Source organism: Fonsecaea pedrosoi, assembly GCF_000835455.1.
Source record: "Fonsecaea pedrosoi CBS 271.37 unplaced genomic scaffold supercont1.2, whole genome shotgun sequence".
In the NCBI taxonomy this organism is placed as follows: Eukaryota; Fungi; Ascomycota; class Eurotiomycetes; order Chaetothyriales; family Herpotrichiellaceae; genus Fonsecaea; species Fonsecaea pedrosoi.
In genome coordinates, this window is record NW_013550614.1 from 5,063,801 (window position 1) to 5,086,278 (window position 22,478).

At 50.7% G+C, this 22,478-nt stretch overlaps 9 protein-coding genes across 9 annotated transcripts; 4 read left to right on the plus strand and 5 right to left on the minus strand.

The window, feature by feature from the left end:
* Positions 1-895: 895 nt before the first annotated feature.
* Z517_03810 (uncharacterized protein) lies at positions 896-1,451 on the plus strand (the record flags this gene model as incomplete). The annotated part of the gene is made up of 2 exons (XM_013432914.1): positions 896-940; positions 1,005-1,451. The coding sequence occupies 2 exons, from the start codon at positions 896-898 to the stop codon at positions 1,449-1,451; spliced, it is 492 nt and encodes a 163-aa protein (XP_013288368.1).
* Positions 1,452-2,462: 1,011 nt separating this feature from the next.
* Positions 2,463-4,463, minus strand: Z517_03811 (uncharacterized protein; the record flags this gene model as incomplete). Its single annotated transcript, XM_013432915.1, has 7 exons — positions 2,463-2,704; positions 2,848-3,066; positions 3,139-3,478; positions 3,514-3,749; positions 3,799-3,894; positions 4,002-4,263; positions 4,314-4,463. 7 exons carry the CDS (start codon positions 4,461-4,463, stop codon positions 2,463-2,465), a joined length of 1,545 nt encoding a protein of 514 aa, XP_013288369.1.
* A 1,530-nt stretch (positions 4,464-5,993) lies between these two features.
* Positions 5,994-8,614, plus strand: Z517_03812 (uncharacterized protein; the record flags this gene model as incomplete). The annotated part of the gene is made up of 5 exons (XM_013432916.1): positions 5,994-6,464; positions 6,534-7,403; positions 7,459-7,485; positions 7,541-7,609; positions 7,655-8,614. The coding sequence occupies 5 exons, from the start codon at positions 5,994-5,996 to the stop codon at positions 8,612-8,614; spliced, it is 2,397 nt and encodes a 798-aa protein (XP_013288370.1).
* A 435-nt stretch (positions 8,615-9,049) lies between these two features.
* Positions 9,050-11,575, minus strand: Z517_03813 (uncharacterized protein; the record flags this gene model as incomplete). Its single annotated transcript, XM_013432917.1, has 2 exons — positions 9,050-11,020; positions 11,072-11,575. The coding sequence occupies 2 exons, from the start codon at positions 11,573-11,575 to the stop codon at positions 9,050-9,052; spliced, it is 2,475 nt and encodes an 824-aa protein (XP_013288371.1).
* A 789-nt stretch (positions 11,576-12,364) lies between these two features.
* Z517_03814 (uncharacterized protein) lies at positions 12,365-13,389 on the minus strand (the record flags this gene model as incomplete). Its single annotated transcript, XM_013432918.1, has 5 exons — positions 12,365-12,550; positions 12,598-12,651; positions 12,702-13,145; positions 13,197-13,333; positions 13,383-13,389. 5 exons carry the CDS (start codon positions 13,387-13,389, stop codon positions 12,365-12,367), a joined length of 828 nt encoding a protein of 275 aa, XP_013288372.1.
* Positions 13,390-13,918: 529 nt separating this feature from the next.
* On the plus strand, positions 13,919-16,322 carry Z517_03815 (eukaryotic translation initiation factor 3 subunit B; the record flags this gene model as incomplete). The annotated part of the gene is made up of 4 exons (XM_013432919.1): positions 13,919-14,041; positions 14,090-14,235; positions 14,285-15,830; positions 15,903-16,322. The coding sequence occupies 4 exons, from the start codon at positions 13,919-13,921 to the stop codon at positions 16,320-16,322; spliced, it is 2,235 nt and encodes a 744-aa protein (XP_013288373.1).
* Positions 16,323-16,859: 537 nt separating this feature from the next.
* Z517_03816 (uncharacterized protein) lies at positions 16,860-18,242 on the minus strand (the record flags this gene model as incomplete). The annotated part of the gene is made up of 2 exons (XM_013432920.1): positions 16,860-18,104; positions 18,156-18,242. 2 exons carry the CDS (start codon positions 18,240-18,242, stop codon positions 16,860-16,862), a joined length of 1,332 nt encoding a protein of 443 aa, XP_013288374.1.
* A 1,145-nt stretch (positions 18,243-19,387) lies between these two features.
* On the plus strand, positions 19,388-20,931 carry Z517_03817 (uncharacterized protein; the record flags this gene model as incomplete). Its single annotated transcript, XM_013432921.1, has 2 exons — positions 19,388-19,528; positions 19,582-20,931. The coding sequence occupies 2 exons, from the start codon at positions 19,388-19,390 to the stop codon at positions 20,929-20,931; spliced, it is 1,491 nt and encodes a 496-aa protein (XP_013288375.1).
* An 861-nt stretch (positions 20,932-21,792) lies between these two features.
* On the minus strand, positions 21,793-22,378 carry Z517_03818 (60S ribosomal protein L11; the record flags this gene model as incomplete). The annotated part of the gene is made up of 2 exons (XM_013432922.1): positions 21,793-22,169; positions 22,228-22,378. The coding sequence occupies 2 exons, from the start codon at positions 22,376-22,378 to the stop codon at positions 21,793-21,795; spliced, it is 528 nt and encodes a 175-aa protein (XP_013288376.1).
* Between the last annotated feature and the right edge of the window lie 100 nt (positions 22,379-22,478).

Consider the following 22,478-nt stretch of genomic DNA (forward strand, 5'->3'; position numbering starts at 1 on the left):
GGGGCTACACTCCTCGTCGCTGAACAAACATTTTGACCGCGAGAGGCGCTCAATGCGCAAGGCCTTTGTTGGAGTCACTATATAGACCCTTTTATTTGTCCCTGCCTTGGCTTCAGTATGAACCATCATCAAGCTGGCACTGACTGGTGAGCGCGGCGAAGCTCTCATCCATTCCGCCTCTGCAGTCTCACTCTTCTCGCACGACCTTTATTCGCTCCTTGGTACGCCTTGCGCAGACAACCGAAAGGTCGACCACGATGCCTGATCTCCATCCATTTGGAGGGCGAATGAGCCGAGCATTTGGCAGATCGGTAGGTGCACAGACAAAGACATCCTGCTTCGCACTCGTGCGCGGTCTCAACCCCCACCATGGCAGCATGTCGTTGCCGCTCCTCAAAAGCGTCACAGCGAGTAGTGGTTGTATGAGCTGACTGACACCTTTTTAACATGAAGCTTGCCCCTGAAGATGCGTACTTGAGCTGTGGGTGAATTCCGATCTCCCTCACATATTCCATGCTGACCCTAGTCAAACAGACTACGATGTCCGATGTCGGTATCCCTTCGTCCCCAAACCTGTCCCCGACAGGGGTTTTCCATGGCAGAGAACATTATACTGAGACAGAGAGAGGATACAGTGACAAGAGAAGACATATCAGTGTTGAAGAATGACTGGTTGACGGACAATGTATGATGATATCCCTCACAACGATACTGAGGCTGGTCAGGCTGACGACTTTGGTATCTGTACAGGTCATCTCATTTTGGGAAGAGTAGGCACATTCCACACTTCACCTGAGAGAGATATAAGACCTAACGAGCATTCCCTACAAGGTATCTGGAGCGAGAGTACCTCACTCACTACAAACATTCGCATATTGTCCTCCTCCGCCCCACCATGTCCTTCATGCTCATGCAGACCCCAGATCCTCGGACGATCAAGGTATTTCTACCGTTGGCCTTTCATCTCCTTGCGGTCTCTTTCATCATGCTGAACTGCCTTCTAGGACGCTCTCCCCGACTTCACCAACGTCTCACATATCTTCCTCCCCATCAACGACAACCACTCAGCCTCCATTGCTGAAGGCGGCACTCATTGGTCACTGCTGTTGGTCTCCATTGTCGATGGCGTCGCCTTCCATTATGACAGCATGCCCCCCGGCAACCAGCATGAGGCGCACTACGTTACCCAAAAGCTCTCTCGATTGATCAACAAACCTCTTCGGTTCATCCAATTGACCGACTCGCCCTTGCAGGATAACTCGAGCGATTGTGGGGTGTTTGTCTGTCTTAACATGAGGCATCTACTTCTCAAGAGACTTCTGATGGTCAGAACAGATGCGAAGGTTAGCATGAGTCTGGGTGACAGAAGGGTTGATGCTTCGGCCGGCAGGAAGGAGATGCTATCCATCATCGAGGAGTTCCGCAGAGAGGGCGAGAGAAGAAGATCGTAAGTCCTAGCCATGTTCTGCCTTGTGCCTTGTCAAGTGTGATTCCACCTTACACCATTACACCTGGGCCAGATATGGGGAAGCTGATGGCTAACAACTTGTTGCAGCATCAGCAACTCCCCTCACCCAGGCCGAAAGTCCAAGTCACCACCCCGCATAGATTCACCACGCGTGAGATCAAAGAGCAACGAACCCACGAATTGGTCCTGATACGGGTTCACATGGCACGAAGAGACGACTACGAAGTGATGTAATGATTGGTTGAAACAGTGCCGACAAAACAAACTCGGGACCTTGCAGATTGTGTTTTGCAACCGTCCGCAGCAAGAAGGAAAGACTATCACGTTGTCATGAACCACCTACTCGATAGAGAGAGAGAGAGAGAGAGAATCGTGTCCATGCCGTGGATTGTTGTGGTGACCGACCTGTGGCGCAATGGAGATGAGAGATGGAGTGTAGTGCCCAGAATGGGTGTTGATCGCACATTGATGGGCAAGGCTGGCTGGATCATGCGGCCCGTTCCGGTTCCGCCACTCTCTTAAGAACAACAAGATCGAGTTTCCTGAATAAGCCATGGCGGTTCGTGCTATCTATGTACATAGGTGCATACTTGCGTGCCGCAGAAGGGTTTCCTAGCTAAAGCACATCCCGTTGCACCACCAATAGAGCCGTTCCGCCGGGCGCAACGTGAGAGAACTAAAAAACGGGTTCCGAGCACGGAAATGCTATTCTTAACTACATGCTGGAGATTGCTGGTACTCGCTTTGTGGTTGCTTGTCATGGCAATACCTGCCCTGGCACAGTTTGTTCCGTTTACCCTCCTGGAGCAGAACCCGAATCGCGCTCGGATGGTCCTCTGGATAGTATCCTTCGCTGATCCAAATCTTCGCTCGCAACAAATGGTGTACTGGTGTCCCTCCTGCTCACACGACACTCGAAGTTGCCCTCTTCTTGCTACCCCGCAAAGTTCTCATCAAAACCCCTCTGTTACCTCAACCGGCTCCGCCTGTGCTTTTAAAGAGTGTAGATGAAATCTGGCCTCAGGTCCCCTAACTTATCAATCTCCTCCTCGTTCTTGCCCTGTATCCACACATCTCTTTCGCCCGCCCTGCGCTTGGCATTCTCTCTTCTCAATAGGATATGCTGAAGGATGCTGCCGCCTAGAAGAAAGAGAGCTTCGTAGACGAGAACCACGGCGTGGCCTGGCTTGAATCGCGGCTTGTCTTCTGCACGGTAGACGTTGCTAGACATAATTCCTATCCAACGTTGTCAGAATTTGTACCTTGAAGCAACTCTCAATACTGTGGGGCGAGATAGGAACGCTCTGGGATACCTCTGTAGAGGGAGACAGAGGATCCAATGTGCAGAGGGAAATTGGCGGGGATGCCATTTCACATACCGTTCAGGTTACCCCATCCAATTACGAATCCCAAGGCAATTCCTCGTTTGTATACCCCTTCGACGTTGTTCGCCGTCCAAGTGATCGTATTCGGAATGCACGGGTATATTCCCATAGCGCCCAAGAAAGTGCCCGCGTATTGAACGTGCGGTACTCCCGAGCCCAGAAGCATGGCGAAACCTACTATGCCGAACAAGGACATGACCATATTGCAGTAGCCTGATTGTAGCGTCAGCGAAAGGGCCTCTCAGTGGAGAATGGACACAGACAGTAGGAAAAAAGGAGACAAACCTCTCTTCCCGGTCCGATCCGCAACAAACCCGACAGTAATCGTAACCACCGCGGCCACAGCATAAGGTGGAACGCTAAGCAATTGCGCGTGTATACTCTTGTAACCCATTTGCTGAATAATTGTGGGCAGAAAGAGAGAAAATGCATAGAGCGCGCCGTCACAGCCCATGTATATAAGGGCACCAGTCCAGGTCTTCCAGTCTTTGGTCGCGGCCCAGAAATACTGCATCTTGAATTCTTCATGCTCGGCGCTGGATTGTTTGTCAAGTTTTAGGCGCCGGATCACTCGACGCCGATCATCGTCGCTGAGAAATTTGGCTTCGTCGGGGAAGTCGTGGACCTACAATGTATCAGCTGTGAGCGTCCTCCTTAGACTGACGCCATGAAACTTGCCATGAAATATGACAGTCCAGCAACGATGATCGTTGCAAGACCTTCAAGGATAAAGATCCATGCCCAGCCCGGCTTGCCTCCGACGCCATCCATCTGGACAATAGCTGCAGCTAACAAGCCGCCAAATGAACCAGCGAGGGCTGCCGCCGAGAAGAAGACGGCCGCTCGAATACCGAACTCAGAGCGCTTGTACCAACAGGATAGGTAGTAATTGACGCCTGTTGTGAGGTCAGAGAGAATCTTGAGCAACTCGAGCATTTGGTTTACCAGGGAAAAGGCCAGCTTCAGTTAACCCGAGGAACCATCGCGCTGCCATGAGACCGGAAAAGTTGTGAACGAGACCCATTGTGGTCATACAGATACCTGGAGATTGAGAATTTTGATCAGTAGGGCTCAAATTGGAACGGACCCCCGAAAGACAACGGAGACAATGGAGACAATGAATCTTTGCCTAGATCCAGCCTACTTACCCCATAGAATCATGATAGTAGGGAGGAAAATAGAGGGCCGGAATCGTTTCAACAAAATCTGTGTCAGAGGCTCGAACAGCGAATACGAGATGAAGAAGATGGTCAAGGTATCATTGTATTCGTTGTTGGTCAGGTCCAAGTCTTCTTGAAGCCCGTCGATCTTGGCGTTTCCAATATTGGTTCGATCCAAGAAGGAAATCAGGTAGAGTAAGCAAAGCCATGGGATTAGCTGGATGTCGAGTTTCCAGAGCAGTTTACGGTCCTTTAGACTATCAGTTCATCTGTCAGTCGGCAGGATCATTTATTGCATACAATACGCTTTCGCTCTTCTTCACTCAGACCTTCATCTGGATCTGGCACGGCGATGACATCAACGGGAACACCGCTTTCGACATGTTTCTCATTCTCTGAAGGAGAACGAGCATCGTCGGAATCGGAGACCTTGGGATCGGTTTTTTCCATGGTCGTGAGCTGCAAACAGAAACTTGGTGTGGAGGAAGACGACGGGAACAGATACACGGTATATATAGACGATTTTGTCCAAAATGCCAAAGGAAAGGGAAGGTCGGGTCGCACAGATTGTACCAAAGGATATTTTTAATCTGGAGCAACGGAGGGCGACCGCTTACCGATGGACAACCCGCAGGGGGCGGTCCGGGGTAGATATCCTGGTTCAGAAAGAGGAGAGATGCAATCATCATGATGTCCTTCCTCATGGGGTTCTAGTTCCGTGATTGACGGCTGGGAGCAGTTGACTCGTGGTGGAAAAGAACGTGGATGATGGATATGCGTTGATCGTTGTGTGGATACCCAACCAAATGTGAACCAGCCATTGACGTCGATCGTGGGATAAACAGCATCAAGGTCATTCTAAGCTTCCCGCGCCCAAGACGCGCTAGAAGATACTGAATGAAGCACTCACTGGCTTCTAAGCTTAAGAAGCTCCCCGCGACTGGTGGATGTTGTCAGCCAAGGCAAGGCGGGAGTCCAACGGTCATTCGCCGGGTGGACGATGTGGGCTTGTCAGCGCCCTCGATGTTGCCACATTCATTGCAGGGCAACAAGGCCGCTGCGACTCTGATGCTTGTAACCTCTCGCTCCGCTTAACCATTTAGGCGGAAGATGGACAGTTGTGGAACAGATGATTCGCTCGAGGGGGTGATCTCATGTGCTTCAGCGACTTTCGGTTGAACGGGAGGGTGGCCCAGTGTCACGTCGCCTGATCTTCTCATGCAAGTCTTGTGAAACCATCGGCATTTGTGGACACGGGCAACCGGTGTTCTTTACCGCAAGTTCCAGAACATCTGAGCATCGGTCTCTGGAGAAGAATCCCGATCTTATTTGCACCACCATCTCTTGTCTTTTTGACACTGTCACCCCGTGAAGGCTGGCTCATGAGCTGCTTGGTTGGTCTCTCGGGTATGAGGTTCCCTTTAGCTTTGGTTTCGCAGACGAGGGAGCTTCCGGTGCAGGCGATAGTTCGTTGGGTTCAATCTACGAGGACATTGATATTTCCCTGCCAGATTCGCTGTGAGCAGCAAATGCGGCAACCGGGCTCAATACACTTGCAAATGCTGGGAAGCAGTAGGAAGGGTGATGTTCTGAAGCCTCATGCCCCATGGCTCCAACCGAGTGGCATGGCTTGAATTGACGAAATTTGACGAAACGTGGCTTTGAGAAAGGAGATGATGCCAGAGGGTTTTTCGATGCAAGGAGATCACTCAAACTATCCTCGATGGGCGGGAGGAGGTACTGGTAAGTGAAGACTTCTTGTTGACAAGAGTTTTTTTTTGGTGGTGCAGTACATAATGAAGCTGTGCGGACAAGGCTGCTCTTTCCGCTGTTCGCTCAACATTTCTCGAACCTTGCCGGTTGGTGCTCAGCACCTGCTCGCCTAGATGCTGGCTTCATCGGGTTGAGTGTTATCCCTCGATCCTCTTCTTTTTCCTCATCTCATGTGCTTCGTCTTCGCTTTCATAGCAGCAGCTTGCCATGGCCCTGAACAAGACAATTGAGCGGCTTTTCAAGTATCCACCAATGGAGCGTCAAGACCTCAACCAGTCGCAGCTGGGCAGCTTCAAGTTCACTCCTGTCGATCCTGTCAGCAATATTTCGAACCTCACCCACTCAGCAAAGGTCTACCTTGAACAGCAGCTTTGCCGGAGGCTGTATCATGGTGCAGCACCTCTTGCGGCAGACTCTTCAACGGACAAACCCAATGCCTTCACTGACACGTCACCTGGAAAGTTTGTTTCACTCCCAACATCCTCTCTGGCCGATGCAAACTTCTTTAACAAACACATCCAGCCCGACCTTGGCGACTCCCGTCTGCGGCTTGGCCCTGCAGCTCTGCGTTCTGCTGTCGAGGGTGCTGCAAGCCCGACAAAGAAGCTCTCCGTTATTCAGTTACAGCAGGAACCTGGTGCAACCGTGAGGCGACACCAACAAAATAACAGCTTGAACGTAAGTGTGTATTCAGAGTTGTATTCAGGACCTGGCTGTCTTTGTCTTAATTTTGCTGATTGTGTGCAGTTCTCAGAAGTGCTGTCATCCCAGGGTCCAAATCCAGTGATGGATCCGACATCCACCACGTTCACAGCAGCAGGGGTGTTCGCCAGCCAGAACCCATCCGACTCAACTTCTTTCAGTCAAACGTTATTTGTGGCCCTCACAAATGAACAGCAAGCTCACAATGTGACCAAAGCAGCTTTGGTCGAACAGATTAAGCAGCGCGTTGAGGTGGAAGATGAGCTCGAGAAAAGCAGACGACAGATTGCGAGCATGACAACCACGATCAACACCCTAGGAGCCATAATCAAATACAACGCAAGTAAGGGTAATGGAGATACTACCAAGGAACGGCAAAAGACCGAGACATCGGAGGAGGACGAGGAGGTAGCTTTAAGGGAGTTTTACCGTGAATATCAGAAGGTCAAAGACGCCGCCAAGGGTCGACATGGGCGCAAAGAAATGGAACAACATGCAGGAGAAGAACGTTCCGGAAATTGTGTGTCAGCCAAGGAGAACGCTGTTGATGTGACTGTCCCTCCGTCTGGCGATGTCGTTGATGATGCGCAGCTCTACAATCTGGACCTGCTGAAAAAGCCAACTTTTGACGACTCTGCCGATTCTATTTTACGGCGCACTCTTCGCAAGCACTTCTCGATTGAGGACAACGGAGAAGACGGCAATCCCCCAGCGACTCCTGCCAGACGTCGTCCTGGTATCGCCAAGCTCATCGATATCTCCCCAGAGTCAGTCGGAGAAGTCATGGAGAAGGAAGAAGTTGAAGCGAAGCGCAACATGCAGGCATCAAAGGAGGAAACCACCGTTAACGCTTCAGATGATATTCAACGACAACTGAAAGCTACAACGGTCAGCATAAATCAAGTTCGCCTTCTAGTAAGTGAGATGTGAGATGCAAGCGTCCTCGATGAGTGTCAACTGATAATGGCAGACTGCGCAAAACCCCGTCCTTGAGCTGGTGAGTCTCGTGTCGCTGATCTTGAGTAGGAAGCTTACACTAACTCACGACTCAGCCTGCGGCATTCATTGCAAAGTACGGGCAAAAACCTCCTGATCCAAAGGCGCAGGTCCTGGAGGAAAAGGTCTGTTCAATATTACTACCGTCAAGAGTTACTAACCGTCCATAGTCAAACGGTGTAAGCCTAACAAAGGGTGAGGCGTTCCTGCTTCAGGGCTCACCAAGTAAGCCCTCGAATAATGAGTCCTATGTCACGCTTCGCCCATCGTCGTCTCTCACTGGTGATCACGATGATCAGCTAGCCAACAAGGTGGTTTCTCCTGCCGCAGCTCAGTCACAATGTCGCATCACGGTACAGGTCGGTGACAACCTTCGCGGGGAGCCGAAATGGTTGATCAACAGAGACAATCCTGTCTTTGAAAGTGAGCAAAAAAAGTGGCAAGCCCTCGGAGAATGTGGGATTTCCTGGCGCCAAAACAGCCCGTTCATGGACCATCCAGTGCGTTACCTTCCCGAGGACGCAGCTGGGACCTCAGACGCTTATCGCACTGTAATGATCGACGAGATTCCAGTCGCGAGTACCTTGCCGGAGGTGCTGAGTATTGTCAAGGGTGGTTCCCTGGAGTCCATCCAACTATTTCCACCCATCGGTAAAGTCACAACCTTCATGACTGCTCGAGTCGTCTTCAATCATGAGGAATCTGCACACAACATGATCAAACATCAAGAAGCTGTGCCAGGCGAAGCCACTGACTCGAAGTGGTTCAAGATAAAGGGAGTTGCTGTTCGCTGCTGGATGCCCACAGATCCAACCTATCCCCGAAACGATGAGCTTGAACGAAAGATTTTTGGCAAGGCTGCTGCATCCCGAATCATCCTCATCAGCAACATAGACGAATACACCTACAACATGATTCCATACAAGATCAAGCCACCTTATGCTCAACACGTCGTCGAGTACAGCTACACACCAGATGGCTGTGTATCGATCGAATTCACCGATGTCAAGAGTGCCATCAGAATAATGGATCAGTTGGAGAGAGACGGGGAGTTCTGGAATGGCAACCTTCAGTACGATGTTGATTATACGTGCGCCCCGTACGTCAAGGGCGAGGCGATGGGTCATTGAAAGGCCGCTGACTGGGCGAAGAACCAAGGGACTGACACAGAAACATGCAATCAACTATCCACTTGTGCTAGAGCTACAGACTGAACATGCAGGTAGCCAAGCGCCAGCTGAGACAACAAAGAACACAGGATTGGGGTGAGAGCTGGATTTCAACCTTGAATCTCGTTCCTGCAATATGACGCTCGTGCTTGTACTGCCTTGAGATGGAACATACATTCTCATTTGTTCATATTGTCGCCACGAATTTCCCTTGGTGACTTGACAATCGTCCAGTGTGTTCCACTACTCCGCCTGGGCGATCACAAAAACCAGTGAGCAAAGTGCCTGGTGTTCTGTCTCACTTTCCCCTGATGCGGAAAGGTGGTCCACAACTCGTGCCGTGCCAGCGACGTTTTGCTTCATCAACCTGTTACCTCGGGCTTTCTTTGACGATTTCTATCCAAAATGAAATAACGTCTCTCCCTTTTTTCCCTTTTTTCCTTTTCTTCTCCCTGATGAAGCCCCTTCACCACCGTCGATGTTGTCGCCGATTCCTTCCGGGCGACCTGCACTGGCAGCTCCAGATGCCTGTGCTTGTGCTGGTGTGGGCGCGAGCCCTCCGTTTCCCCAAGGATTCACCGGCGTAGTGGTGCCTGATCCGGGAGCTGACCCGAACCATCTCACTGAACCCCGCGTGTTGAAGCCGGCCATCATAGTGTTTGGTTTCGGTGCAGCAGGCAACGAGGGGAAGGCGTCCTCTGTGGGTCGGGGAGGAGCGAGGTTACGTGTGTTTGTGTTCTGACGGAGCGTGGACGCTGTCGTTGGTACTCCCGGGCGTACGACGCTTGGAGTAGTGGTGGTAGCTGTGGACGCGGAGGTAGTGGTCCACGCGGGAGGAGTTGCTCGAGATGTACCAGCACGCGGAGCGCTCTTCTCTGCTGCCCGTGATAAGGCAGGAAATGGTTCTTGACTTATTCCCGGAGCTATGGCATTGCCCCAAGAACCTTGTCTTGACACCGCTGAGCGGGAGGACTGGGCCGTGCTTTTCTTTAATGTTAACACCCTTCGGCCAGAAGTTACGGGCCCGGTCGAGACGCCTGGGAGAGTGCCACTTGGGCCGGGGAGGCTGGGGTAATCTTCATTGATACTGCGCCAGTTATTCCACGCCTGCAGTAGATCCTGGCGCCTTGTTTCATCTTCATACAGATCTGCTAGCTCGCGGACGAGCTTGCCCAGTTCTGAACTTGGACAGTCGAACAGAGAGAAGAATGAATCAATGAGGTTGTTCGCAGAGCTAGTGCCGCTGCGGTAGGCCGAGACATGGGTCCGAAACTGTGACAGCTTCGTCTTATCGTTCTTAAGAAGCGAAGTGGCGCGGTCAGTTACTGCTTGGTGTCGTAAAGCTCGTGCTTGTTCTTGAGGAGTAAGGGCTGGAGCTGGTGTGGACCTATCTTCGACGCTGAGATTCTCGACAGTGGGTAATGATGAAGGCGGTTGTGGAGACGCTGGCGGACGGCGAGTGACGGGAGTGGTCTGTGTTAATTGGCCGCCAAAATTCCTGCTCGAGACAGATTGAGAGCTTTGAATCGCCAGTTGACGTTGATAGGCCAGCTCTGCACGACCAAGTGGCTGAGCGCTTGATATTGGTAGTGGTTCGGCATTTGGATCTCGACCCCTTCCAGTGCCGCGATTTGCTCGATCTCCTCTTCGAGCTGGTTGGTAGGGCTCTCGAAGAGCAAAACCGGACAGATCGACAAGACGAGCATCCCTACGAGCATCCTTAGAAAGTCCATTTGGGTGTTCGGCGAGCTGATGCGCCTTGAGGTCCATTTCGGACTCGAAGACGTTTGTCTTGTTGGCTTGACATTCGGCATCAAGACAGACAAAATGGTCCGCCGCAAAATGTTTTTCGAGTTCTTGGTAGTTGAGGTAGTACTGCGGATTCCTCCCGCCGTTCCGTCTATCACAAATGTGACACCTCTCATGTTTCTCTCGACAGTGAGTATAAAGTTCATCATCTCCATAGAATCGTTGCTTGCAAAAACCGCATTCAGGATGTCCTTTAAAGCCAGACTGGTCGACAGCTCCCGGGTTATCGTCGCCGAACTTCTCGTGCTTGCGCAACTCGCCAAACGTGAACAAGTCGTGTTCATGGGTGAAAACTTTCTTGTTTCTCGTGCATAAATCACACATTACCTTTCCATGCTTGCTCCTGACATGACGGTGCAGATCCGGCCATCCTAGGCACGCAACATCACAATCTTTATCTGGACAGTTATATCGAAGCAACAGTATGGTGTCTTCCAGGATGATATCTTTTTCGTATTTGATTCCCAAATTGTCGTCGATCTTGGCAAATTCAGCATCTTTGAAGTCCTCGTAACGTTTCTCTGCATTGTCGGTAAAGATTACAAAAGGTGCCTCCGTCTGCACACTGGTCAGTTTGCTGCTTGATGTTCATGCCAAAGGAGGACGTACTCTGCAGTGTGCACAAGCTCGTGTCTTATAAAGTGCCCTCAGCCTCAAGGAGCAAATGTGACATGTTTGATGGTTGCACGGAGCAATAGAGACATGCTCGATAGGACTGGCGCAGATGAAGCACAACTCCCCTTCTTCTGCGGGTCCAGATTCATTGTCATTCTCTTGAGGATGAGGTTCACTTGAATCGCCTTCAAGTTGTGAGGCAGCTTCGGACAGGCGACCACCGAAGCCGCCTCCGGGCGGTCTCCCAGACGTCGTGTCTGCTGCAGATTTTAGAGATAGTGGTGTTGAAGATGTGGCGTCTCTTCCACGTCCCCTAGCCCTTCCTCTGCCTCCTCTTGAACCTCTAGAACCTCGATTTCCAGCCCCTCTCCCTCGGTTATCAAATGAGTCCCGATCGTAGGATCCAGCACGATTGCGCTGACTGGAGCGATTGCCCCCGTCTCTGCGGGCTCCTCGTGGGGAGGGGGTTCCTTCGGTGGCAGTCGCGGAGTTCGACATGTTAACGTGCGTGGGTTTCAAGGGTGCTATGAGGCGTCGCAGAACGGAGTCCCTGTAAGGGTCGGTGGATTGCGTTGCGTGGAATAATATCTTCGGCGACCAACATCAAGCTATTTGGCCTCCAAAATAATTCGAGAGAACAAGAGTGGGGTAGTGACAATTGGTTGTTAATTATGTCAGGACCGGAGGGAGTCAAACATTCAGGAACCAACCAATCAAGCCACATTCTTTGACCGCTTTACTTGTATGGTAAATCCTTTGGAGGCACCGCTCAAAACGGGTTAAACTAAGGGTTGGTCACAGAGAACCACCTGGAAATCACGAGCTGGTCTCCCTCATTCTGCATAGGTCAGTTCGTTGTCGAGTCACACTGAGTCATTCGCTTTGCATGTCTCTCGAAATTGCGGGAAAGCAGCGAGAGGTTTGTGGAGTGCTTTAGTCAGCGAGGCTGGCCCCTCCTGACTGCCAGTTCCAAAATGCGGAGTTACGAGCTAGAATGCCGTCAACTCTCAGCTCAATCGTTCTATCTGATATTCCCATATCGGCTTTCATCAGTCGGCCACCGTGGCCTACGTTCATAACTGAAAATGTAAGTAAATGCGACCTCTTCTGGAGATTTTGACCCGTCCTAAACCGAATCGTCCCTACACGGACCAGAACGCCCAACGTCACTCCAAATCCTGTGTGCCGCTCAAATTGGCTCATAAATTCCAGAGGAACAACGCAATGTTGGAGTCTTGATGTCCTGAGCCTTGCCCAAATGATGTTTCCAAAAGTGCCATCAAGTCTTCATTCATCAGGGTTGTACATTTGCTGCGAGATCAACTTGGTCATGGTGAACATGTGGACCTTATCTTGCTTGAAAACGTCTCGCATCCTCGCATCGCAAATGATGTAGCGCTTGTCGCTGGGATCTTGAAGTTCGTTCGCTTTGATGTACGCCCATATGCGTTTGGTAGTCTCCGGCCGTGACAGCTATTTGCGATTAGCATTCTCATATCGTACGGCAACCAGATGCTCACCTGCGTTGCTCCGTCGAATAGATTCGACAGTGCTTGTGAAAGGTTGAGTGGTTTCTGCGTCTGCTTAGTGTTTGTACAACCCCTATTATATCTCCATAACGTACGTGGAAACCAGTGTCTCGTTTGGGTTTCTGTTTGCGCTCCTCTCCATCGATGTCCGAGTCATCCGATCCAGTCACTCGGTCCTTCTTCGACCATTTCTTCTTCTTGACAGGAGCTGTCTTTCGGTTCCCTCCACCACGAGTGGGCCGCGCCAGTTTGTCTTCTTCGGCCTGTAGACGAGCAGCGTATGCGGCATCTGCGTCGATGACAGATTTCTGCTTTTTCTTCGGAGGTTGTGCATCTATAACATCCGAAATATCTTCACTCTCTGCCTCTCTTTTGGTTGGCGAGCTCGAGGATTGTGCGGAAGAATGGTGGACACCATTAGTCTGAGCGAAAGGTTCGACTACTTCGGCTGTCTCGACAGATGGGATCACAGTGGTCTCGCCATTTCTCTTTTCATTGATGAGATCGAATCTCTCGCCGATCAAGTCCCTGATCGCATTCTACGTACTGTCAGTTTATGGATGTTGTCCGCGTGCTGCACCTGCACCCACCTTCTGCGGTGTAATGTCGTATTCGACTTGATCCTGTATCCCCTGCCGGATTTTCTTGGTTGTGATGGTCGTGAGATCCGCACTTTCGAGGATCGAATCAATGATGGTGGTATACCGCGCGCGGACCTCTGGCGGCACTGGTAATGATTAGTGAGATCGAATCTGTGTGATTCTAGAACAACTCACACGACATGACGACTCAATAAGGAAGAGATGAGGTCGATGTTAGATCAAGCGGACAGAAAACAAAGGTAGCGAATGTAGAGGATGGATATGGTCAGGCCACGATCAGAGTCAAGTCATGCGCCATCCGCTCCCTCCACCCCGACCAAGGTGCATCAATACCCCCAGAGTTGCGCTCAGCCACCGCTAACTAAACCAAAGTGCAAGAGACAGCACAATAAATAGAAGTTTAGAGGATGCGCATCAGTGAGCAACGGGCAGAAAGATTAATCACAGTGATGACCCCAGTATAAACATAGACAAGGTGTACTCGGTATTGTTGGTGGCTTGTGAAGTTGAAGAGGTGAAGATGCGGGATTGCCTGCGCGAGGGCACATGACTAAAGCCCTGCACGTGACAACGAAATCTTGGCGATATCCACAATTCGAGATCTCCCACTTCAAGTTTCGTGCCAGTTGTTGCGCCTTGTGCAATTGTTGCTGTGCGTCGACAACATCCATCTTCAGTTCGCCTGCCCGCGAAAAGGTGATACAACAGTCATGGCTCCAGGATTTGACCAGCTCTCTGACCACGACTTCGAAGATGAAGTAGACAATATCGACTTCAGTGACCTGAAAGAACGATATGATGTGCGCATGGAAGAAGGCCTCGATACTTTTGTCGTACGTACCCTTACAACAAAAATTCGCAAAATCAGACTGACAAGATAGGTCATCGATGGCCTTCCGATCGTGAATCAAGAGCAAAGATCCAAACTCATCAAGTTCTTGCTCAAGAGGCTCAACTCCGTTGGACGCATAAAAGATGGCGAGGAGTCGGTATTCATGCCCATGAATGACCAGGGAATGTCCGAAGGGTGCGCCTCCTATCTCTGAATTGTGTATAGCCCGCTGATGATCTCACAGCTTTGCCTTTGTCGAGTATCAAACACCTGAACAAGCCATCGCAGCCACCAAACAACTCCACGGAACAGCCCTGGACAAAAGACACACTCTAGCAGTTAACAAGCTCACAGACATTGAAAAATACGGCAGAGAAGGACGGATAGATGAAGAATATGTCCCACCGGAGATCGAACCGTTTGCAGATCGTGAACATCTCAGGTCATGGCTCTTTGATCCCCAAGCTCGAGACCAATTCGTCATGTTCCGCGGTGATAACGTGGGGGTTTTCTGGAACAATAAGAAGGAACCACCTGAGCCCATCGTCGACCGCAAACACTGGACACAACTTTTCGTTTCTTGGTCACCCCACGGGACGTATCTTGCTTCTATCCATCAGCAAGGTGTTCAATTATGGGGTGGTCCATCTTTCAAGAGAATCAGACAATTCCCGCATCCTTTTGTCAGCTTGATCGAGTTCTCGCCCGGAGAATCATACTTGACAACATGGTCGAATCAGCCCATCACCGTCGAAGAGGGCAAAGGGCCTCTTTCCATTGACGAAGAAGGCAAGCACATCGTCGTCTGGGACATCACGACGGGTAAACCACTTCGATCCTTTGTCGCGCACGATCTTACGCCTCCCCCAGGCGCGGATGCGGCAGCAATCCCGCCAAAAGCAAAAGTTCAGTGGCCAGCATTTAAATGGTCTGCCGATGAAAAGTACGTCGCGAGGATGAAGCCTCATGAGAGTATCTCCATCTACGAACTTCCCAGAATGAATCTCTTGGATAAGACATCCGTCAAGGCCGAAGGAATCATGGATTTTGAATGGGCTCCCTCCACAACCCAACGGGAGGGTATCAAGACATATGAATCACTCCTCTGCTTTTGGACCCCGGAGATAGGATCCAACCCGGCGAAGGTTGCGTTGATGTCCGTTCCTTCGAAGGAGATTGTGAGAACCCGGAACCTCTTCAATGTCACCGATGCAAAACTTCACTGGCAGTCGGAAGGAAAGTTCATTTGTGTCAAAGTGGATCGCCACTCAAAGTCCAAGAAATCTAATGCGACGAATCTTGAGATATTCCGAATCCGAGAAAAGGGTGTTCCGGTCGAAGTGGTCGACTCTCTCAAGGATACTGTCATCAATTTCGCATGGGAACCTAAGGGCGATAGGTTCGTGTTGATAACCGCAGGCGAAGCAGTCGCTGGTAGCAACGTCCTTCCCAAGACATCTGTCTCGTTCTTTGCCCCGGAGAAAATAAAAGGCCCCGGGACGGGAGCGTTCAAGCTTGTACGCACGTACGATAAGAAAAACTCCAATGGAATCTACTGGTCACCAAAAGGTCGATTCGTAGTCGTTGCCACAGTCAGCGTGCAACAGCATTCCGACATCGACTTTTATGACCTGGACTACGAGGGCGAAAAGACTGAGCAGGACGTTGCGGCCAATCTAAATGCGAACCTCATGCTGATGAATAGTGAGGATCACTATGGTATGACGGATGTGGACTGGGATCCCACGGGTAGATATGTCACGACGAGTGCTAGTATGTGGACTCACCAGGTAAGAGATCCCACCTCATCCGTTGGCAAAGTACAAAAGCCGCGTTCTGAATTCTAATATGACGACGACTAGATGGAAAACGGCTGGCGTCTATGGACCTTTTACGGCGCCCCTCTCTCCGAACACCCCACGGAGAAGTTCAAGCAACTGATCTGGCGGCCTCGGCCGCCTACCCTCCTTAGCAAAGAAGAACAGCGCACGATCCGCCGCAACCTGCGCGAATACTCGAAAGAATTTGACGAGTTGGACAAGGAGATGGAAGAAGGAGCAAACCAGGCGGTCATAGACGCAAGGAGGAGGCTGTACATGGAGTGGTATAGCTGGGTGGCGAGGGAGAAGGAGTTGTTGAGGCAGGAGAGAGAAGAGCTCGGCCTAAAGGATCCCGACGAGGAGCTGGCTCTTCAAAAGACCAGAAGTCTCGAAGAAGAGGGCGAAAAGGTTGTGGAGGAAGTGGTCGAGGAGGTGATTGAGGAAACAGAGGAGGTTGTGTAGTAAAAGAGCGTCTCACCAGGTGGTTGAGATGACGGTCTTTCTTGCTACTTCAGATCGAAAGCAAATACAAGATTACTTGTATTGGGTGGTTTTCGCATCATTGATCATGGAACTGAATAACAAAATGTGAATGATAGATTCTTATGGAGACTTAATCATTCGCGACACGTATTCCTACTACGCATTGGAAAAGAGCTTTCAGAAGGGCTGCTCAACCACGGGAAACAGAATTTCCAATTCAATTCACGTCTGCAACGGAAAACAAGGCTTCCTAACCTGTCCCAGAGTCCGAAATTCGTATGCACAGTCGTTGTGTCAAGCGAATCATTAACCATCCCAACACCATTCCCAAATGAGGATTTGCAAAGTCTTGGCTTTTCCAATACCAGCAAGCAAATCCATAGAACCAAGAAGCAATTCTTTGACATATTCGCACAGCATAGTCTTGCCAAAATATTGGCTCTCTTATCATCATGCTCTCGTGAGGTACATCCACAACTCCAATTTGCCAGCTCTGTCAATTTCTGGCAACGGTGTTCATATCCCATTTTCTTGCTCCTTCATTCCCTCCTCCACGTCTCTCAGCTGATCCAAGTTGATGCGGCATTCTTCCATCTTTTTGGACCAGTAGAACAAATCTTGGCTTACAGCAGCATGCTTCTTGCTGTTCAAAGGTGCCTCAATAGCATCGTACTTCTCCCATGCCTGAGCATGCTTGGCTTTTGCCTCTTCGAATTGGTCCATCAGAAGTTTCTTGACATTGGCAAGCGCATGCCATGGGTTGATCTTCGGACGTAGGGTTGGTTCCTCTAGCATTGCGTTCTTCATTAGCTGGGTAATTTGTGCCGTGAAATCAGTCTTTTCGGCGGCGGCGACAGACGTTGAACGTGTGGCGTGGGTAACTTGTTTTGGTCTTCTTGCCGTGAGTCGTTGACACACGGTACAATTACCGATATGTTCAGGGTCACCATGACGATGCAGAACGCTTTGGGCCTCTTGTGAAACTTGGACTCTTGTCGGCCTCACGGGTTGGCTCACTGTGATGTCGGGCAAGATGTATGCCGAAGTCATGTTTTCATCGAGGGATGGGCGACGGCGTCGGCGTGAGGTATTTGACGCGGCAGTGGGGTCTTCAATGACGCTGTTTTCTGTGTCATGGACAGTGGGTCGCTGATAGGAATGTGACTTGCTCTTAGCGATTCCATCTATCTTGGTCGTCGGCCGCATTTCTGAGATTGGGGATATTGCTCGGTTGATACCAGGAGAGAGCACTCGGGCGTCATCCGAGTTAGTAGTCTTTGGCGGATCTTTAGAGTCTGCAGCAGTGTCTTTCATAGAAGTCCGTCGAACAGGAGATCTAGGTGGGGTCGACATAGATCTGCTTATATCAAACAGTTCTTCCTCAACGCGTGCGGCCGTCTTGCTCTTCTTTGCCGTCGTGTTCTGTTTTTTGGAGGCAGTTCGGAGCAATCTAAGCTCAAGGAGGGCGTCGTCGCGTTCACGGGTGAGCGAGTTTATGGTTTGCATTGCTTCATTGAGATCACGTTGGAGGGTGCGCAAAGACGCCACAATCTGTTTCTCATCGGCCGGAATGGTGTATTTGATCTGGACATTAGGCAGAGAACCGTGGTCCGGCATGATTTGAGAGGTGTTGGGTATGTTAGCGGGCAGCATGAAGGACTGGCTGGGGTTCTGGGATTTGGACGAAGCGGCGCGACTGAAGCGAGTAGACTTCTTGACACGATCGAACTGTGGAGAGGTTGAACCAGGAGTGTACATGACCTGAAGAAAGATTAGGACGTTCTAACCAAATATACAATGCAGGTCGCCTACCTGGTAGTCCCCAATGAAAGCCTCGTGAGAATGAATGCTGCTATAGTTTGTATTCATTGTGCCGTGATCAAACCTCGAAGGAGCCATTGCTAATTGTGTGGAATGTCGAGATTAAGATACTGGATCAATCGAGGATAGATTTGGAGAGTCGAGCCTTTGAGAGCAGAAAGCCATGTGCGTCGAGATTTGTGTTTGTTGTGGCAGTTCTGGAAAGGGAAAGGGCAGATCATCTAAAACAGGCAACATAACCGACGCCCGTTATGCTGTTTATCGTAGTTTCAGCCTCGTCGCTACGATTCAGCGTCGATTGACAGCCTTGCTATTTCCATACGTTTGGCGGCGAGCAGTAAACATGGTCCAACGCTGTAGATTATAATTTGCCCCTGATAAAACAATTTTCTCAAGGTTCTGTATAGGGAGATATGCAATAGGTACATCATTGCGGGGAAAGGTGACCTCGAGTGAGATGGTCCACTGGAGCCGACTCGTCACTAAGCGGAACTCGATGTAACAAATTCCCCATGATGACCTTCAGATTTTTGACAAAAATCCCAGTGTTGTTATACCCACAGGTATAGTACTTGAGGTTTGATTCTGCGAGGCTTCTCGCATGGACAGTTTACTTGTACTCGATACAACCCCGTAGAACGGAAGCGTCTTTGGCTGGACGGGGGATTACGCGAACACTGCCAGTGCTGGTGGGCGGAGCCTGGCTGTGTGTCTCAGCATCTCTTAGCCTTCACAGGCCCCGACGAGCCACAACCTACCGCCTATCCAAGCTACTGTGGCCCACTGCTGGCCCTGGGGTGAAGCCGGACCAATCCGCCCTTGCCAGGCCCTGGGTGGAGATGGATAAACCTGTACTAACCTCCGCCGCTGGAGGCTGACGGCATGCGCTACTTTTCTACACCTGATTCTGCCAACTGCAAAGGTTCCTCGAGGCCGCCCACTGGCACTGCTAAGAAACTTCAGCAAGTCTTACCACAAACTTCGTGTACTTGTAGGCATACCTATGCCCGAATCAATTGTCTCTGGATCCGAGTCTCTGCAGTCATTGTTGTACCACCAGTCACAAATCTCTCTATGAGAAAAATCTCCGCTTGACAGCTTGTACGAATCTGCCATATTACGAATCCTGTATCCAACTTTACCACCTTGATCAGATGTCACGATAACGAAGCTTCCACGACAACATCCACAAACTCCGATTTTGCCTGCCACTAGTCGCTGCCATGGCGGTCACAATACCTATACAAGGGCTGGACAAACGCAATATGCGTTCGAATCGATTATACTCGAGACAGGGACCACCGAACGATGGAGGCGGTGGGGGCGGAGGCGGAGGGACGGGTGGGAGTGCTGTTATAGTAGGCGTAAGTATTCATTATAAACCTTTCACTGCGAAAACAAGTTCTGATGGCTTCAGATCGTTGCTGGTGTCGTTCTCTTCCTCATTGCATGTGTGATCTTTTACACAATGCTGCGGAGGTGGAGAGTACAGGGCAAGAGGCCCAAATACATTCCCACGAAATTTTTGAAGAGCAAATGGCAGAGCTGGCAACCCGGCGGAAAATACAAGGCCGTCCGCAACCGAGATCTTTCATCCACAAACACAGCTTACAATGGCAATGAGATCGGTGACGGGGCAGGAGCTGGGGCAGGAGTCGATCGCAACACCAGTGTGCGCAGCGTCATAACACTCCCGGCTTATTCAAGAACGCCAAAAGACAGCGAACAAGTAATCGGGCGGGAAGGTGAAAGAGGTGGTATGGACACAGTGGTTGAATTCCCGGAGACGGCGGACGAGGAAGAAACACGTCGTGAAGACCAGATGGAATCATTATACCAAATCCGAGTTGCACGCCGCCGCGAAATTGCGGAACGGGAGGAACGCAGACGGGAACGACGAGAAGCTCGCGAGAGAGGAGACACAGCTCGATTAGAGCAGTTGAGGCGAGAATCTCGCCAGCGTGCGAATGAGAGTACTACCTCCGTCAATGGCGGCGTGAGTGTCTCTGCTGCCACTTTAATTGCTGAACATCAGTCTCGCGGACGGGAACGAAGGGTCTCAAGCGTCGCATATGCTTCGCTGGGAGAAGTACGCCATGACGGTACCCGGATCCGAGCAAACAGCAATGATTCTGAGCGAGGTGGGCTGTTGAGTGGAGCAGCCCCGATGGGCGAGACCGAGGGACGGCTCCGTCTCCTTTCTGATGCTACATCAACGCATAGCCGAGAGCGTTCGATCAGTGCGGTCAGTGTGTCAACAATGGGGTCTGATATGGAACCTCAGCAAACACCTGGATCAACCATTCCGGACGACAGCAATCGACGCCAAAGTGACGAGCCCCAAAGCGGCGGTACGTCCAACTCTTCACCGACTGCCAACAGATTCACGCCTGATGAAAGCACTGGATCAGACGACATTGGGGAATCACGCATTCCACTACCTTCAGACATTGGCGATGAAGGTCGGCCGCCCGACTACGAGTTTCTGGAGTGGGGTGACGCTCCTTCATACGAAGCTGCCGTCGCTCGTCGCGCAGCAAGCAACGCCAGTCGAGCTGCGGGCGTTCTGTCAAGAGGCCCTACAAATGCAAGCATTGCTCCTCGACTCCCCCAGCTCAATCTTCCTAGGATCAGTGTGTCTGGAGCCACGGAGCCTAATACACCTGTGTCGCCAGATGCCCAAGCCGCGCCTGTTCCCAATAATGGACCCACGTCGGTCTCGCACTCGCCTGAGGTAACGACAGGATCTGAGCAATCAAGGGTGTAACACATGGTTGCTCTTCAAAATAAAGTATGCTATACATGAAAGGAGGGTAGTGTGCTTTGGACAGGTCTGTTAGGATTGGGCAACAAGGATCTGTCGTTCAAAACATGATCATGAAATTTATGATGGGGATGTCTTACAATATGTGTTACAACGCATATAGCACGGCGCTGGGGTATCTTTCTTGACTATCTGACTCAGGATGGTTGAGAGGAGCAATTAACCGAGCCCTGCTCTTCGATTTGAACACTGGCTTTCTTGTAATGAAGCAATATCACACCCTTTGTGTCGATTCAGTGCTAAGTTTCATTTCTTGCTTTTGTCCGAGTTTTGACTCGTTAGCATTACGTCTCTCTTTGTGTACGTGGCAAGCGTGCGTTATTTCGGGAACATTATATCACACCAAACCGACAGGCAATGAGCTCACAGGGGGACGCGACAGGAAACATTAGTGTCTTGAGAAGAGATCTCTCAAACTTGAGATGGACGCCTTCCAAGGTGATTAGATATGGTTGAAAAGCTGACAAGAGAGGAGTGTCACGAGATATTGATGATGAATCTTTCTCATTCCAGGAATGCTATGAAGTAAGTTGAACCAAGCCCCTTCGTGTAAAGCTGTTCGGGAGTTTTGTCTTTGATACTGTCGGGTCTGGTTGGACCTGTTGATTCCACATCAGAGAGGGTCACATTTTCCAGGCTGGATGATGTTAACAGCCGGCTCCAGCCGTCTGCTCCATGTGTAACGACGGCGGGTGAGGACTCGGATACTCCTTGCCTCTGTGAGACAGAGCATATCTCCACCTCAGCTTGACCATTTTTTGGACTCTTGAGTAGCTGGCCAATACGCTTTCTCTCACTAGTCCTCTACCGCACAATCCCCTCGAATCTCGTCTTGAACCACTTGATCGAATCATCCTTGGAAACTTGGTGGCTGCGTCCAACCTTGCTCTTGCAGCGTCGTCTCCGAGCAACTCTGGCACCGGGTCTGCCCATGCAGCAGTAGAAATCCATTCCGTAAATCCCGATCGCCGGATCGTACTTGATCCCCAGATCAATGTGCTCCGAGATACCGAACCCGAAGTTCCCGGTCTCGCTGAAGTTCTTCTTCCTGAGTTCGTATTCCTTGACTTTCAGGCCGCGTTCGAGGATTTCTTCGGCTTTAGGCCCGCGGACGGTGACATGGACGGCGATCTTTTCGTTACGGCGGATACCGAAAGAACGAACAGTGTAACGCGCTTTGCCTGGACAGATTGTGTCAGCACGAGGGTAGAGAAGTGCGACCGGGAATACGAAGCATACTGTAGACAGGAGTTTGACCCGACAGTTGTTCCAACACCTTTGCAGCACGGGTGAGACGATCACCAGACTCTCCGACGGAAATGTTCAGCACCAGCTTGTCGATGCGCAGATCCCGCATGGGGTTTGAGCTCTTGTCGTTGCCTTCCGCCATTTTTGTCAGAAAATGGTGGTGTTAACGATTGCGACAGAGTACAAATGTCGAGGGGTTTGTGGTGCAGGTAGTTGAGAAAAAGCAAGAGGATCCAATTGAC